At 34.9% G+C, this 19177-nt stretch overlaps 1 protein-coding gene across 2 annotated transcripts; it reads right to left on the reverse strand.

Annotated features, from left to right (window-relative positions):
• Positions 1–4682: 4682 nt before the first annotated feature.
• LOC132143596 (transmembrane anterior posterior transformation protein 1 homolog) lies at positions 4683–18651 on the reverse strand. Of its 2 annotated transcripts, XM_059553964.1 has the most exons (15): positions 18443–18651; positions 15466–15596; positions 14833–14951; positions 14586–14618; positions 12559–12721; positions 12346–12481; positions 11884–11981; positions 11642–11711; positions 11370–11450; positions 11174–11283; positions 7183–7242; positions 6917–6985; positions 6549–6625; positions 5480–5646; positions 4683–5361 (listed from the first exon to the last, which is right to left on the reverse strand). In XM_059553964.1, exons 1-15 carry the CDS (start codon positions 18630–18632, stop codon positions 5129–5131), a joined length of 1737 nt encoding a protein of 578 aa, XP_059409947.1. In that variant the 5' UTR covers positions 18633–18651; the 3' UTR covers positions 4683–5128. The 2 variants fall into 2 exon arrangements, with proteins under 2 accessions (XP_059409947.1, XP_059409948.1); XM_059553965.1 differs by lacking the exon at positions 14586–14618.
• Between the last annotated feature and the right edge of the window lie 526 nt (positions 18652–19177).

The following is a 19177-nucleotide window of genomic DNA, read 5'->3' on the forward strand; positions in this document are numbered from 1 at the left end:
GAGAAAGAAAGAGGCCACAGTTTGTATTATGTCATTCAACACAACCAAAATTGACATTCACATCTCAGAGAAACAAAGAAAGAGAGAAAAAAGAGCTTTCAAAGTAAAGCACTTTGAAGTTAAATGTTCAGTAAAACTGGGGAAAAATAATGATACAATTTTGTAACTTTATCCGTAGACACAGCTAGTTCATTGTTTATAAACTGTAGCTCTTTTCTAAAAAATACATTTAAAATGAGATTATTTAAATATTTAATATTATTTATCATACCCTGAGATGATAAAAATGTCTCCAAAATAAACTACAGTCACATGTATTTTTGGTAGTTATAACATACCTTTGATATTACATAGTTTATGTTGGGGTCTAAAAGTCAAAATACAGTTTAAAGCAAGATATATATAATTTCTTAACAAACATTGTAAAAAAAAAAAAAAAATATATATATATATATATATATATATATATATATATATATATATATACATACAGGAAAAGTTGAGGAAAAGTTCATTTTCAGAAATTCAACTCAAATTGTGAAACACTTGTATTAAATTAATTGCACACAGACTGAAGTAGTTTAATCTTTGGTTCTTTTAACTGTGATGATTTTGGCTCACATTTAACAAAAACCTTAAAAATCTCAACAAATTAGAATATGGTGACATGCCAATCAGCTAATCAATTCAAAACAGCTGCAAAGGTTTCCTGAGCCTTCAAAATGGTCTCTCAGTTTGGTTCACTAGGCTACACAATCATGGGGAAGACTGCTGATCTGACAGTTGTCCAGAAGACAATCATTGACATGACACCCTTCACAAGGACGGTAAGCTACAAACATGCAATGCCAAAGGAGCTGGCTGTTCACAGAGTGCTGTATCCAAGCATGTTAACAGAAAGTTGAGTGGAAGGATAAAGTGTGGAAGAAAAAGATGCACAACCAATGGAGAGAACTTCACAAGGAATATATTGAATCTGGGTCAAGGCATACAGACGCGTCGAGGAATTTGCTGAACCCAAGACAACGTCAGAAGCATCTTACCTGGGCTAAAGAGAAGAAGAACTGCTTTTTGAAGATGCTGATTTAATTTTTCAGCAGGACTTGGCACCTGTCCACACTGCCAAAAGCACCAAAAGTTGGTTAAATGACCATGCTTTTGGTATGCTTGACTGGCCAGCAAATTCACCACACCTGAACCCCACAGAGAATCTATGGGTTATTGTCAAGAGGAAAATGAGAAACAAGAGACCAAACAATGCAGAAGAGCTGAAGGCCACTATCAAAGAAACCTGGGCTTCCATACCACCTCAGCAGCTCCACAAACTGATCACCTCCATGTCACGCCGAATTGAGACAGCAATTAAAGCAAAAGGAGCCCCTACCAAGTATTGAGTACATGTTCTGTAAATGAACATACTTTCCAGAAGGCCAACAATTCACTAAATATGTTTTTTTTTCTTTTTGTATTGGTCTTATGAAGTATTCTAATTTGTTGAGATTGTGAATTGGTGGTTTCTTGTTAAATGTGAGCCAAAATCATCACAATTTAAAGAACCAAAGACTTAAACTACTTCAGTCTGTGTGCATTGAATTTATTTAATACATGAGTTTCACAATTTGAGTTGAATTACTGAAATAAATGAACTTTTCCATAACATTTTAATTTATTGAGATGCACCTGTATTTTTTGTAGTTAAAACGTACCTTTGAAATTACGTAGTTTATGTAAGTGGTGGGGTCTAAAAGTCAAAACACAGTTTAAACCTAGAATTTTTAAATACCTGAACAAACATTTTACAATTATTTTATATCATTTTGTGACATATGCTTTGTTCATTCAAGCATGCTGTTATCAAAGCTAAATAGTAAATATAAACTAAATATTAAATATAGAAAAAAAAAAATCTGTTTTTTCTCTAACTCCGCATTAGAGAGCCTTCTAGAGATTTTGTTTAGCCTAAGTATTTGAGATTTCTAATCCAGTTTTAAATAGACTTGTCTCATAGTGGTATTCATTCATTCTGTGATCACATTCCAAGTCATAATCTCAATCGGTTTAGTGTTTAGATCTCTATAGTTTTAGAACAGATCAGTTTAGTGTTACATAATCTTTAGGCAACTATTTTTGGCCTGGGGTCACAGAGGATGGATTTAATGTGGTCCTTGACAACTCACCATCATCACCTCATGCATTCGCCACCACTCAAACCAGACAGTTCTATAGTGACTGTTAGGATCTGCACAAATTTAACCTACATTTTAGAGGACAGTTAAAAGAATATTCAATAGAATTTAAAATAGTTATAAAAAGACGTAGTGAAAAGTTTAACAGAAAATATTAGGTTCCCAGTGTTTCTTTTCCATTTGAATCACTAAAGCTTCGTTGAGAAAGCAATCTGTTGGTCTGAATGTGCAAAGAAATTGAACTTCATGAGGTATCAGTACCTTTATGCTTTATATGTATGAGTGTTTGAACAATGTTTTCAGGACATCACCTGTGCATGTGACGTTTAGAGGTGTCCTGCCATAGAAAAAAAAACACACTCTGTTGTGTTAGATGTGGCATGATGTATTGTGATAGTGCCATTATGTGCCAATGGTGATCAGTCAAAAATGGGACAAAGCACTTTACAAGTTTTTAATCCAAAGTTTGCATGCCTGATTACAAGTTTATTTGTATATTATTATTTATGTTAGTGTAGATATATATATATATATATATATATATGTATATATGTATAATCAAAAGTGTAAAACTATATGATATAATATTGTAGTTAATAATCATATGTTTTCATCATTTTAGTGGGGTGAGCACTGGAACGTTTTATAAATTAACATCTGGTGTCTTATGAAACAATAAATGAAAATTTATATTAGGGATCCACTCTAAACAAATAACAACAACAACAAATGTACATAACAAAACTTTAATTAACACAACACCCTGATTCCTCTCCCGAATTGTCTCTGAAACATCCAATACAAGAGATTTGACCATCGATCCTCTTCAGTTTCTACATGAAATAAAAAGTTTGTTGGAACCTTGGATGCTGAAGCCGATCTGGGTACAAAAAAAACACCAAAAGCAAAAAAACTTATATTGACCAGTGAGGGAAAAAAAGAAAACTCCAGCAGCATGGAAAGAACTTGAGAGGTTGGATCTTTTTTCCAAATTAATGGTTTTAAGTATGAATTAGAAAGGTTCTGTCCAGCAAAATCATGCTGTTGAGTACTGATCCATATCCAGTGCAGTCAAGCTTTAGCCTCATTTCAAGAGTCCAAAGATGACTGAACCTGGGAATGCACAGGCAGTTATATTGTAAACCACAACAAAGCCAAACATTTGCTTATAATGGTCTCTTTCCTTCTAAAATAAGCAAAAGTATTTCTAATATCAGTGTTTCAAATGCAAAAACAATAAGAAATGCTCTTTGATATAATCTTGGCAGTTTAAGTCCAGTGAATGCTTCTGAAGAGGTTCTGAAAAGTGTGATTCAGAGTTTGCATTAGTGTGATAACTGAGGGGTAAATAATTCCTTGGCATAGCCGATATTCTCTCTTAATACATTTCTAAACCATAAATTAAATCAACCTTTTGTTTTTGAAAAACTGAGCACCTTATACAATAAGACGGCCTTTATGCCGAATGTCGACATGCTGACTTGAGTGTAAATTGTCAGATTGAATGCCACCTTAATGATATTACAAAGCAAAGCAATTTCAGCCACACATTTGTAATGCAAGAAATACACATTTCAAAATCAGTCAAAAATGAAAAAAAAAAACAATACATGTTGCCATTACTAAGAAAAATATTCTTAAATTCTAACCTCATGTACTACTAAGAAACATTAGTGGATCACACAAAAAACAACAACAACAAAAAAACAAACCTTTAAGACCATGTGGTCTATGTTAAGCAAATGTATAAAACATTATTGTCTATGATGAGAAAGCATTCCAATAAGTTCTGTAAGCACTATACATGATACATTATTACTAATTATGGGCTTTCACAAAAAGTCACTGTTAACTGATAAATTGATTATGAAGCTCATTTTTATCAATTTACATTAATGGATTCTGATGCTTATCGACTTGTAAAAACTGTTTATGTGAGGCCAACAGGTCTTTTTAAATACACCCAAGATATTAGCAAAAGGTTGTATATTCAACTTTGCTTTGGTCAAAAGTCTGACTTTTGAAATGTTGGTAATTGACTATTTTTCATCTGCTCCCAACCTCAGCACCAATGTACGATTGTTCATCTGATATGCTAGGGGGAATGGCATATGCATAATAAGAGCTTGCAGGAGGGAAAAAAAACAGACTTTCCATCCTTAAAGGGAAAATCTGGCAAATCACGTTCTGATACTGTACTTCAGTTTTCTGATTCCATGCGACTGTCTTGTAAAAATCTATAATCCTTTCATTAAGATGGTGACTTATAAAGTACTTCAATCAACCCACATATTGCAAGCATGCGTTTCATCACAGTATCACAATGGGCTTTTAAAAGGTCATTACTTCAAACGATGCAAAACACATTCTTTTTCGTCAATGGAAACCCTGCATTTAAACTGAAAAAGCAACTCTCTTAAAAATAAATAATATAGTGATATGGTATTTTAGCCTGCTGTTTGCTTTTACTCAAAGATACAAAAACAAAATCTGCCAATGAACATGGTAATATTTCAAACTTAAAGTCTTTTGAGGGGAAGGGATAAATGCATGTAATCTTCCGAGTAAGTAATTTAGGAAAACAATCAATCCATTTCTCTCATTTTCTTAATTGGATGCCCCCTTTGAAAGGTAAGCACAGTGACAAAGATCTTGCCTGCCGTCCAATGGTGACCTCCACTCGAACCTCTTGAAAGCGTGGAAACATCACTGGGTGGAATCCAATTGGTTAAAACGGTGTGTTGGTGTGATTGTCTGTGTATAAGTGTGCTTAAGTCTTAAATAAATTAGGTGCGTCGCTTATTAATAAATATCCTGCAGTTTCTCGCTGTCCCATTCCAACGAGCTCAGGTTCAAATGTCAAACAAATAACGCTGGCAGAGAGGACGGGCATTTCAGTGCATACGTGGCATCACTCTTGAACTTGAAGGTGCGCGTTAATGTCAGTCGATACGGTTACCGCAGATAGTAAAGCGGTCAATCTCCAGCAAGTCTTTTTTGGGCGCCCCGTGTTTAAGTTCGGTATCGTCCTGAATAAGGCTTTTCTCTTCTGATTCATCTGGTGTAGTGAGGAACTGATCTGATTCGCTGGTGGGGATCTGAGGGGCGGGGCATTCATCCCTTTGGGTGGGTTGAGTGGTGACTGATGCAGACATGCCCTCCTCCGCTGGCTCACCTTTAGAGGGGTACGGACACAACGGGTTAGTGAGAACAAAACCTTGCTGCAAACTATTTTCTGTCTATTATCAGGCTTCTCTTTATTATGTGGGTGAGAAGATGTGCATGTGTGTTACCTGGTGGTTCGCGTGTGTGTTTGGTACGGTGGGCTCTGCTGGACACTCTGCTGGGAGCTGCAGAGGGGGGATTTTGAAACAGCTTCTCCTCCATATTAGCCTCTTTCACATACATACAGGATTTCCCCAACAACACAATACTGTTCAGCACCTTCAGGGTGATCATACTGAATAAACACACAGGCACGCAGAAACAGATTCAGATCATATATGCCACTGCTCAAATTTGTGACCCTGGACCACAAACCATTCTCAAGTCGCTTGAGTATATTTTTAGCAATAGCCAAATTAGGTCAAAATTATTGATTTTTCTTTTAGGGGCATAAATCATTAGAATATTGAGTAAAGATCATGTTCCATGAAGATATTTTGTAAATTTCCTACAGTAAATATATCAAAACTGGCTAAGAATTCTTTTGGACAACTTCAAAGGCGACTTTCTCACTATTTCGATTTTTTTTTGCACTCTCAGATCCCAGATTTTTAAATAGTTGCATCTCAACCAAATATTGTCCAATCCTAACAAACCATACATCAATGGATGGTGTATAAATCTCAAAATTTACACTTAAAACTGGTTTTGTGGTCCAGGGTCACATTTTAGGATCAGTTGATTTTTTGAAAAAGGATTTTTATGTTCAACAAAGCTATTTCTTTTGAATTTATTTGAAACAGAAATCATTCCCAACATTATAATTGTCTTTACTGTCATTTTTTATTATTTTAAAGTATACATTTCTTTAAAGAAAAATCATAGCGATGCCAAACATTTGAAAATAAAAAAAGTTGGTCATACTTTATTTTACGGTCCAATTCTCGCCATTAACAAACCATTAACTACAACTTTTGCCTCATACTCATAATTTGCTGCTTTTTAATAGTTAGTAAAGTAGTTGTTAGGTATTGGGTAGAATTAGGGATGCAGACCATGGTCATGCAGAATATGTGCTTTATAAGTACTAGTAAACAGCCAATGTGTTAATAATAGTCATGCTAATAAGCAACTGGTTAATAGTGAGAACTGGTCCCTATACTAAAGTTTATTAAAAAAAAAAAAGTGAACTCATACCCCAGGTAGAAGAGCACAACACAAACAATGGACAGAGAGCCCTGGATCTTCACTGAGCTGGTCACCACCCGGATCAACTGTCAATCACATTCTACATGAATATAACTGTAATACCACGTTACTACACATCACAGTTCCTTCATGGTAAATGGCTTTAGAAGTTTTGAAAAATATAGCTAGTGTAAATACATGTCAGCTTTCAGTCTAACACAGTCACTTTAAGTTTTAAACCGAACAGTAATGCATGTTAACGAGCAAAATTACAAATTGCTAATTATTCCAAGCAATAGATTTATGTTTCTGCTTTTACCTTTTTCTGTATGACAGATTTAGTATTGTGATTATTATGAAATAAGGAGGGAGGTTACCAGTAGAGCAAGAGGAAGAGGAATGAAGCCCATCCGCCTAGACACACTGTCACTGTAGTCTGTGTATGCCTGGAAAACGCACACAAATATCGAAATACTCTTCAAATTGAGTCAATGTAATTAGCACCATAAACAAGAGACAAACCATTTGTTGAAATGAAAATAATTTTGATACATAAATTGACATACTGACGATTATTGCTGGCTTTATTATTGATTCTTGCTTCAAAAGGATTTCTGATATGCTAAAATGAACATGCACTTACGTTCTTCTGTCTGCTGCTGACCAGATCAAATGCCAAGCTTGCTCTGTATTCACTATAGACCTGTGCACACACAGTTACAAGTAATGATGACTTGCAGTTCAGTAATTCAAGAGTTAAATATAAAATTAGTAAATTTAACAATTCAGTGAAAGATTCATTAGAATGATTTCATCAAAAAACTCCTCAGAGTTATTCATGTAATGGACCACTCAGATTGCGCTGTTTGTTTGTGGTCCTTGCCCTTTTAGCTCATGACTTTCAATTCAGACTCACATGGCGGTGTAGTAAACACTTACAGTATCTTATAATAAATAATATTTTCTTCACTAACACCTGACTACCTGTTAATTAATGTCAGAGGGGCCGAGCAGCTTTACATAACCACGTTGTTGTATTGGCCATTGGTTGTTGTAGGAAAAATAGATTCTCAATACTTCCCTGTCACATCACTTTTAATAGTGCCTGAATTAAACTTTAGTAGCAAAAATATTTTTAACAACCAAATGCATTCACACCGGAAGGCATTTACACCTGGTCTTTTTCGCAATTGGATAGCTATCTAAAGTGACCAGATCTAAACAGGCTCTAAAAACAAATCAAATGTGTGACAGAACAGCTTTAGAGATAACCTCTGTCATAAAAAGCTAGCTCTCTTATACTGACGGCACTCGAGATGATAGCAAAGAAACACCCAGATTGTAAAATCTGGCAAAAGTATTCAGCAAAACCCATCCAGCTGCTAAGCAGATGTCCTCCACAGACAGTCCACTTGCCCATGCCCAAGAGGAAGGCATACCTTGTGTGGAGTGGGCTCAAACCCCTAAAGGATATTTAGAGCTTTGAGATCTGTAAGATGGAGCTATCATATCAACAATCCAGTCTTAGCTTAAAAACAGGCTGGCATTTAGTGTGGCTGCCAAAGCACACAAAAAGCTGCTCTAAAGGGCCTAGAGTGCTCGAAATAAACACTCAATACGCATACAGAACATAGTAACTGCAAAAATAGTATCTCCTGAGGCTGGCTCTTTTGGAGTGAGAACAAACAAAGTTATAACCAGGGCTCTGAATAGGATTGAGAGCACCTATATTTAACTCTGCAGTCACCTGGGCCAAACTGCATGTAGGATTCATGAACTGATAAATCGTGCATGTCCCCAACTTACTTTTACCTGATGCGAGGGTAAGTAAGAGTACTGTCTTAAGTGAGAGTGTGTTCGAGGTAGCTGACTGGAGTGGCTTGAATGGAAGGCCTGTTAGATCTCTCAAGACCAGAGCTAGAACCCAAGTTGGTACCATGGAAGGGTAGACAGGATTCAGCTTCTTGCACTTTTCAAGAATTTAATCACCAAAACATTCTTACCAGATGATTATCAATTTCACCATGAAAAGTTATAGTTATAGTGGCTACACACATTTTAAGCATAGAAGCATGGCCACCATCTAAGTGCTCTTGTAGAAAAGACAGAATAACTGATAATGGACCATTCACAGGGTCTGCTTCGTGCAAGCTCTTGAAGACTCTACATTTATGGGCATCAAAGGGGCTCTTGCCTCAGTAATAGTACTCTATTATAGTGCATTGCAGAAGTGCATCTGATGCTGGTGTGCTCTACTGAATGCTTATTGCTCTTTTGTTGGTTTTGATTGCTTCCATTGTCCTCTTTTTTAAGTAAAAATCAGAATGGTTTGACTTCAGCTTTGTGAAGCTATACATAAAAAATATCTGCATGAAACTCGAGCAGACGAGCTGAACTAAACACAGATTCACTCTGCCAGCAGGTGTTGCTTAAGGCATTTCTTGGTTTCCGCTGTAAACAAAGCAGCGCTACACTTATGAACTTTAATATGCATTATACAGGAGGCAAGAGGAAAAGAAAAAATACCATCTAAACTTTTCTAAAGACAGTAAGTTCCCCTTAGACATACATTCATATGAACTGCTACCCCTAATTGTATCGCGATTTGTTTTGCATCTCAGCTGATTTGATTAGTCCCATATTTGAATCGATTTTCAACAGGCTCGCGGTTAATCGTTAACAGAATAGATTCCTTCTTCTCCCTGATTTTGCACACTACTTAATGTAAGAATTTCACTGGTGGGAATGCATACTTAAGTTCTATGTACAGAGTCCAAAATTTTTATATAATTGTTTTTTCATATTTGTCATCCTAAAAATTTGTCATGCATAGAAACCTTGTATGCAAGTCCCATGCATATTAATTAATCAGTCGCAAAAATATTTGCAAACCAATACAAAATGCAGCCTTCAAGCAGAGCGAATTATTTATTTTTTTTGTCCTCTCTCTTCTTAAAAAGAGAAAAAGAAAGAGGACATATTGGGTTGATCTGATGTTGAGATTGTTTAAAGAGAAAGGAGCATTCCACTTCATCAAGGAGCTACGGGATTATCCCGAGCAATTCAAAGTTTACTACAGGATTTTGATGCTTTTGTAGCAAAACTAGAGCCACATTTAATTTTATTTCAGTTCCATTATCACGTCCAGTTCACACAGAGCTGTGCTTTTCCAGGGAGATATAACATCCAGGCATTCACGTGTCACAAAGATGCACAATAGACCCGTGTACCAAGCATGAAATGTGACACAGGTTTTTAGCCAGAGCTGCAGTGGCCACATAAGAAACAGGCCTAGCTGACATACTGTTGAGGCTGCAGCTTAAACACAAAGACCTTTTTAACTCATCATCACCAGCAAAAATGTCACGCTGCATCTTCCTAAACAGCATCTTCCTCAACAATGTTTATTTCATATATATTTATTATGTTACATTACAAATGTCACAATTGATCAATTTCATGCACCCTTGCTTAACTTCCTTAAAAATAAAAAATCTTACTGACCTCAAACATTTGAACAGTGGTGTACTTAATGACAATTACAGTTTTGTAGAAATTCTGGTTCTGAATAAAAATAAATAAATAATTAACAATTTCATTAACGTTAAGATCTATATTGAATATGTTAAAATTGCTAGGAAAAAAAAAAAAAAAATACAAATTGCTCGTGTCCACCTCTAGGAAAGATGCTATACGAGAGAGCAATGGGTCCATGTGTGTGCTGTGACACTAATCTTCTTGCCTAAACTAAGCAGATCTGTCTTTAATCCCTGCCAGTAACTCCTCTTTCTGTCATTACATTTCTCTCTACCCCCCATCCTCAGTGTATTTTGCATGCTCTGCCACTATTTATTTCATCTTTTACCTCTCTTTTGTTTTTTCAGGACCATATTTAAGGACCTTTTTGTTTGAAGTGTCACTTATCTTTCATCTTATGAGTATGTGAACAGTAGAGGTGCCCTGCACTGGACAGAATGTGTGAAACCATCCCCACTGCTAAAGAGAGTTCCACTGCTGGCTCTGTGTGTGCTGATAGATTTGGGTCAGTGGATCTGTTAGGGTTATCCAAGACACTGAGAGCGGAGCTGATTTTCAGACACACTCCCAAAGGAAACCTGTCTCTCTTTGTAAAGACTTCCTCTTGACTAGGACTGTTTTTTTTTTTGTTTTTTTTTTAAAGAAAGAACATTCCAGAATGGGGAAGCCCTTTGGTTTACAGTAAATAGGTCATGTCATAGTTCTCAAGCTGTTTTTCTTTAGTTTATTCTAGATAAACATATATAAGTGTCTTGTCATTTCAATAGCATCAGGTATAGCTTGAAAAACCTTGTAGCCCACAATCACTACTGTATTCAAGTTACAGGATTTCATTTTTAGCTCATTCAATGTTGTTCATATTTAGTTAATATTTGACCTAAAGTTGTCTCAATATCTTAACAGAAAATGTATAGCTCAGACAGGAAGTAGTGTGTATTTTTTAACTCTTAGGTTTTGTTATTTAATTTTATATCATTAAATATTATTATTTATGTTATTTATATATATATATATATATATATATATATATGATAGTTACTCAAATATTGTAGCTACAATACTACCTTTTGAAGAATACAACAATAACATGAACTCACATCTGCTGTAATGTCATTAAACTTTGTGATGAAGGCATGTTTGACAACATCCACTGCTATCTCTGAGGCGATCACCATACATACATCAGGAAACAATACCCATAGATGATCTATAACCAATAAACAATGATTAATACAAACATCAATGTCATGTATATGGACAAACTCGGAAATGAGTAAGTTGTTAACTGGATACCTGGATTCCAGGAGAACTGCTCCATGTTTCTAAGACAGACGATTAGTAAGAGTGTATAGTTTGTAAATCTTTCTTTAATGTCTATAGTGAGAAAGACAGAAAGGAACAGTGAGAAAACTCACCAGTGACAATTTGAGATAGAAATGTTTTAATATATATACTATATAATATATTCAAACTTTTATTTTGGATGCGATTAATCGCGAATAATCATTTGACAGCACTAATATATATATATATATATATATATATATATATATATATGAACCTACCACTGTTGGACATTTGGAAGAGATTGTTTTTCTCAAATTTCTTGAATACACTTCCTTTGATCTCAACAAACTATACAGAAAGAAAAAACATATCAATATAAACCCTACAAAAGGAGTCATGAATGTGTGTGTGTTTGTTCATTTAAGGTAATATATAGCAACTAAGAGGTCATTTGTAGTGTATTTAATTTAATTTAACCAAATCAACAATGTTACTATCAGGGTAGTTTGCTTGTACTCACATTATTGGACATCATAATGGTGAGCAGTGACTTGTTGTGTGAATTGAAAGCCACGTTCAGAGTGGTGGCCTGGACCATAATCAGAATGGCATGTAGAACTGAATTATTAATTAAGGAAGGTTATAACCCACGACTGATTGTAATACATCAAATATGAAACAAAAAATACATTTCAATTAAATAATAAAAAACTGAGGAGTTTCAGTGTAGTTAATTGGATTTCATGCAGAACTTGAAGCTGCAGAGTATAAGTAACAAAATCTTTAGTTTTGTATTTATTAGTACTAATTTTACATACATTATTTTAAATATATGTAAAATATTATAAATTAATTATATATATATATATTTTTTTTAATCTTAGTTTGAATATTAAATTATTCAAATCAATATAAAATTATCTTTTATTTACATCTACATATGACTATTTGGTATTTGAAACAAAGCAAGTGTGAAGGCTACAGACATAGAGAACAGCCATGAAGAAATGTGGGATGACTCCTATATGAGCTCTTTTTTTCTCTTTAGGTTCAGTGGCAGTCCAGTACAAAGCATCCAGAATATCCTGGCCGAACGATGAAAACAAGCGATCTGCCACCTAGAGGAGAAACAGAGAGCGTTCATTCAACAACTGCTGATATAATAGCAGCAGATGTGAGTGTTGTGATACTGTACCTCCAGCATGTTGTAGATGATGTAGAGTTTTATGACAGACTGACCCCGGATCAGGTGGTACATCATGGAGTAATCCACATAATGCATCATGAAATAACACAAAACCATGATGAAACCCTTCAGAACATCACACACCTGAGCAGGCTGCAAGATACGAGATCCACTGCGTGCACACACACACACACACACACACACATAAACAAACATCTTCAGGTTAAATTGGCTCCATAGATATTACACAATGGAAGAGTAACTGATTATAATCACAAAGCAGTTTTTCTATTAGTTAGATCTTCTTCCACACACAGCCACTGGGTTAGCGATCTTGCGTCACACACTCAGTGGCACATGCATCAAGCTAAACACACGACTTGTGCTAGGGAAAGATCAGCAGTGTAAATGCACCCAAACACATACACAGCAATGAAATATTTTGTATATTTTGACTGAAACAGTTAATTTATTGTAAATTATATAATCATTTGATGCAAGTAATTTAAATATAAATACATTTTTTACCAAATGGAATTATTTTCTCTAACAACAATACCTTTACAAGCTTTACTAAATGATAAAGTAATAAATATGAAAACAATCATAATTGAGTGTTTCGGAATGACACATAATTATTTACATAAATATGCTGAAATCTCAGTGGCCGCGAGAGCTCAACGCGCTGCAAATAGAAAAAACACCTGCAAATTAAGAAAACAACTTCATCAATTTGACAATACACGCTTCAAATGCAAATGCACAAATACACAAGCAAAAAAAGCACTGCAAATGCACTTAAAATAAGATTATTTATCACTGGTTATGTTGTAAGAATTTGCAGTGCGTTTCTTTATTTGCTTGTGTTGCGAGCATTTGCAGGACGTGTTCTCAAACTGATGAAGATGTTTTCTTGATTTGCTGGTGCTTTTTCTATTTGCATGTGTTTTCTGAAGTTGCACCGCCTTGTGCTCTCTCGGTCACCGTAGAAATCACAAAATGCCTTTAGAAAGTCCAAGAGCAGCAATCAGTTGTTTTGGATTACTGACAAGAACAAAATAACAAGCTTTACATTCACAGTCTCAAGAGTTATTTAAACAGAGATAGCTGTCAAAAAAAGCTGATTTCATTATGTCAAAGTGCCTGACAGGCAGAGCATGTGCACTGGTATTTTTGCTCTATTGTCATGGTTTCCACAAAAATAAATTGCAAGAACTATTGATAATAAAAAAAAATGTTTCTTGAACACCAAATCTTTAGAGCATTAGAATATATATTTTTTATGTTTAGAAATACAAAAATTATATTAGTTTGTAATTTAGCATTCTATTTTCCTGTTTTTTTATTTATTTATTTATTTTTTAATAAATAAATGCAGCCTTAGTGAGCATGAGAGTACATTTTTATGGGAAAAATCAATCCCCAAACTTTTGAATGACAGTGTATTTTAATATACTACTAATATACTACTAAGTCCTTGTTACTAAACAAAACACACTCATTGTGAGTATCTACACTGGGGTGCTAACAGTATGTACAACTATTTACTCTTACTGTAAATAGAATCTACATTCCTTTAAACATAATTGGCTTCTTCCAATTATATTTTTACAAGAAATTATGTATAATTCATTAGGCATTGTAATGCATGCACTGAAAGCAATAGCAATTTACTGAAGTTTCATTATCAGATGCTATTTAGGACACACTGCAATATTATTATAATATTGCATTAAGTATTGTTTCTCCTTCTAGCACAGCGTTCGCTTGTTGAACATGACCATACTGCCATCTTGTGACCGATCATGCAAGTACACCCTGAACACTGAAAGAAGAACAGGAGAACTCTGGGAATGATCTCAGATGATTTTAGTAGTCTAGGGAGAAATCAAAGCACAACAGTGCAAAATTAGACAGCTATGGCAACTGAAGCCTAGTGTGTGTGTATGAATGTGTGTTTGAACACAGCCGCTGCAATCATACCAGCACGGGTGTGTGTGCTTAAAGCAGTTGCAGTCATTTTTTTTTCTGCATACCTGCTCTTTTTGCAGTAGGGGCATATACTAGCCCTGCAGGCAGAAGAATATACTGTGAACAGCAGCTACACCTACATGCACAATCATTTTGGGTCTTAAGGGTGCGTGGGTGTTTGTATGTAATAACACTGAAAGAAAAAGTTGGACAGCTCAGATGTTTCAACCTGTTAGATTATCAGAATATTATGAAAGTACTACTTTTGGGAATATTCCTCCACACATATCGTGAGAGCAGGGTGTGTATTACCTGAGGCCGCAGCAGGGCAGTGTCAGCAGTCTGATCAGGGCCAGCAGCACTCTGAGGGGCAGCAGAGTGAACACGTACAGAAACACATCCAGACACAGGAAAAACCCAAACATCATCAGCTACAGAGAGAAAAAGAGAGATCAGTGATGTCCTGAATGTGGTATGTGGTACATTTTACTTAAAAAGCTAAAAAATTACTAAAAAAATCACCAGTAAGTTTAATAAAATTCGTAGCTAAAACTCTTGGTAACTTAACAGTTGCTGGTAGTCATTAACCTCTATAGAACTTTTTTTTTTAATTTTTTATTCCATATTATACAAGTGAATGCCTACCAGCAACTGTTTGGTTACTAACATCCTCCAAAATGTCTAATTTTATGTTTAACAGAAAGAAATTGATAAGTTTGGGAAAATTGGGTATTATTATTGGATGAACTATTCTTTTAAGAACCCTGACACAAAAACACACACTCCACATATAAACATACATACATGTATCATTATTTTTGCACTTCTGTTTGGTGGCAGATAAATCAAACTTCAGGTTTAATGCACAGAGTAATAAAGGATACTGTACAGAAGAGATGAGGGCATGTAAGTGTGTATTATGGACTATGCGTTTGTGTTTGGTACCTTCTCCAGTTCTTTGGGAATACGCAGGCAGGTATAGACCCTCTCTCTCCGCTCAGTGTATTTGGCCTCATTGTGTTCCAGAAAATATCCTCTAGTCAACTCAGCACTAATAAACCTTACAAGAGAGAGATCTGCACACAAATAAACACACACATGACTGTGCAGTCCAACACAATGAAACCATTTTACTCATTATTTAGCACTATCCTGTAAACACAGACATGTAAAGGATGGAAGCTCAAAACCAGTGTGTAAAATAAAAGAGGTTGAATAAACGAGTGTACCAGCATTAACTGCTGTTCATTGCTTTCATATGCATACAGCAAATAAACATGCACCATTATAAAATACAGAGAGTTAGAATGGTAATCTAAAGTGGCTTTCAGAAGTCTCCTCTTGTGAAAATTCTACTTAAGGATTTTAGAATTTAGTTTTCCAATATAAGATACTATTAAAACAAGCAAATTAACAAAATACTTTGAACTGTGCTCTATTTTAAAACTTCTGTTTTATTTTGAAGGTATATTTACATTTACATTTATCCATTTAGCTGACGCTTTTATCCAAAGGGACTTACAATTGCTATATATATGTCAGAGGTCGCACGCCTCTGGAGCAACTAGGGGTTAAGTGTCTTGCTCAGGGACACATTGGTGTCTCACAGTGGATTCGAACCCGGGTCTCTCACACCAATGGCATGTGGTTTATCCACTGCGCTAACACCATCATCAAAACAAAAAATAAAATGGGTGTTCATTTAAATAATCCGTCATTCTTTATTTTACATTTTTAAAAACTTTGTTTAAAGAAAACCTTTAAATGCCAGATTTTCTAGATCATTGTACAAACCTAAGAATTAATTTAAGCAATCTTCTCACAAAGGCCCAATAAGCAAATTCTGTGCATTATGTTCATAATATTAAAGCAGTAAAAGCTTGACTAGGAACACAGTTGACACAGCTGTTATGTGATCGTACACACTTGATTTACAGCAGAGCAGAGCAGAGAGCAGTGAATGTTCTATTTAAGCAGAACAGAAAGTACTGGACTGTTTTTAGGGCATGTTTATGTTAACCTAATGCCAAATGTGTTGATAAGAGCAAGACAGATACACAGCAAACATCATGAATGAGTGCCAACACACACATTACTCTCTATTTTTAACAGTAATAGAGAAGGATAAACTTGAGGATGAACACACTAAATGGGAACGCAAACACAAAGAGTGGACAGAAAGAGCGAGAGAGCTAAAGAGATAACAGCTCCTCTTGTGTGTGTAAGTGTCTTATAACTGGGGTTTATGACAAAGTGACTAAATGTATTATCCAATGACCGTGTCTTCATGACAACCTCTAAAAGCTAGAAGACCTTAGCAAAAGTAAAAGAACAGAAATAGAAAAAAAAAATATATATATATATATATATATATACCACAAAACCATTCTTAAGTGTCAATTTCTCGAAATTGTCGAAATTGAGATTTATAGATCATCTGAAATGTGAATGAATAAACTTTGCATTGATTTCCATTTGTTAGGATAAGACAGTATTTGGCCGAGATACAACTATTTGAAAATCTGGAATCTGAGGGTGCAAAAAATACTGAGAAAATTGCCTTTGAAGTTGTCCAAATGAATTCTTAGCAATGCATATTACTTATCAAAAAATTAAAAAAAAAAAAGTTTTTATATATTTACGATAGGAAATTTACAAAGTATCTTCATGGAACATGACTTAATATCTTAATAATTTTACATAAACATAATATATATTTACTTGAAGTATCCCTTGAGATTTTAAGTTAATATTTAAATAATTTAACAACATATTTGCATGTTTATGATTCTTGGGTGTTGGTTTATGGTCACATGACATGCAGGTAAACAACTAAAATGTTTTTATTTATATATTTTTTTCTATTAAAAATAACTTTTCCTTTCTTTTTTTCTTTACATTCACATGATAAAATTATTAGCTTTTTATTTATTTACAACACCCTAGCCTGCAGTTCCCTCCTGAATCCCAGTGGTTTGCAAACCCCAGTTTAATTATATCTATAATTACACTGTTGACCCAACTCCTACCTTAATTATACCATAAAACCTGTCCCTAACCTTTATTGCTTGCTACCTCAACAGCAGCAAAAGTGTTCTGCAATACAACATGAACACAATATGTACACTGTACTGAATATATTTTATTTTATCCTATTTATTTGTATGACATAAGAATATAGCAGTAAAAGACACCTAATATAAAGTGTAACCCATATTTTGTTTTCCTGCATTTACGGTACCCTGCTTTATACTAAATTGCACTAATAACCCACTAACATACCAACGATATCATATTCATTCATATATGAATATGATATCTCTAAATATGCATGTTAAACATGATCTGTAATTATTGCATTACACAATGTTAATAATTAGAGTTACAGTTCTATGACACACCACCTTTATTTTCACTTTTAACACTAGGAATTTTATTAAATTTATACAATATACAATATTATTTAATTTGTTTTTATAAACGCCACTCAAACGCATAATGATGGTGATGACTTCAGGAAACAAGTTGATGTAGCTCTGGTCTTTATTTACGTCTTCACACTTGATCCTCACGCTTCTAAAGTTAGTCTCATTATACAAAAGGCTGAATGTGTCACATGAGCCACACTGATATTTATGGTATATCTGATCTCGTTGAAGATGATAAGCTCTAGTGACTGATGATGCTTCAGACAGTACTGATGCATTGAGCTCTGTGTCTGTGTCGGTATTTAAAAGAGCATGGCAGTGAGCTGCCCACCTAACTAGACTGTATTTTGACGCGTTTTAATATTTATATCAAACACTGCTTTCCAAGACTATCATAACGTGTGTGTTATGATGCCCAATACGTGCTGTCTTGTCAGCTCACTAGGTTTAAAACAGTGTTTGCAGCGCACAGAGCCGCTGTCTGTCACTCTTACCGGACACATTGCTCTTTCTCTCTTTGCATTTCGCCTTCCTCTCGTAAAATCCCAGAGTTTCTGTAAGGTCTGACGCAGCGGCTTGTTTCTCCGTCTTTTTGACGCTGCTGAAGAGTCGTTTCTCCCTCTCCTTATCCTCATTTTCAGTATCGTTTTCGTCTGCGAGACCAGCCTTTACTGAGTCCGCCATCTTTCTCGCAGACACAACATTCAGGCGTCACGGCATTCGTCACTAAACATTACTACAATTCCCACAATGCAGCTGGTAAACAGCCCACACATGCAAAGCAAACCCCTCTAAAATATGTTTTAATGATTTTATTCTTCTTATATCTGTTTTGACAGTTCTTACGTGATAGGAACATTGAGAAATATAGAAACATTAAAATATGGATATTCTCACACAAAAACAAAAAGAACAGAATGCAATGCACAGCTGATCGAAACAGCCAGAACAGAAAAGCAACTTCTCATCGTCAAAATAAGATTAAATAATAGAAATTCACAAATGTTAAAAGGGAAGTTCACCCAGAAACGAAAATTCTGTCATTATTTATTCACCCTCACCGAGAAATGTCGCAGTATTTTTGTTTGTTTGCTTTTTTCCAGTCAGTGTTCACAATACAGTTTGGTTACATTTCTCAAAATATAAGTTTATGTTACAGAAGAACATCATACGTTTGGAACAACATAAGGACGAGTAAATGACAATTTTCAGAACTATCATCCAGTGAA

This window comes from Carassius carassius, chromosome 7 (assembly GCF_963082965.1).
Source record: "Carassius carassius chromosome 7, fCarCar2.1, whole genome shotgun sequence".
Lineage (NCBI taxonomy): Eukaryota > Metazoa > Chordata > Actinopteri > Cypriniformes > Cyprinidae > Carassius > Carassius carassius.

Bases quoted from the DNA above. Each gene is read 5' to 3' on its own strand.
- LOC132143596 (XM_059553964.1), bottom strand. From the start codon at position 18,632: ATGGCGGACTCAGTAAAGGCTGGTCTCGCAGACGAAAACGATACTGAA. The intron at 14,952-15,465 runs GTACCAAACACA...TTCTCTCTGTAG, and splicing joins TTCCCAAAGAACTGGAGAAG to CTGATGATGTTTGGGTTTTT. The intron at 6,986-7,182 runs GTAAGTGCATGT...TGCGTTTTCCAG, and splicing joins TCAGCAGCAGACAGAAGAAC to GCATACACAGACTACAGTGA.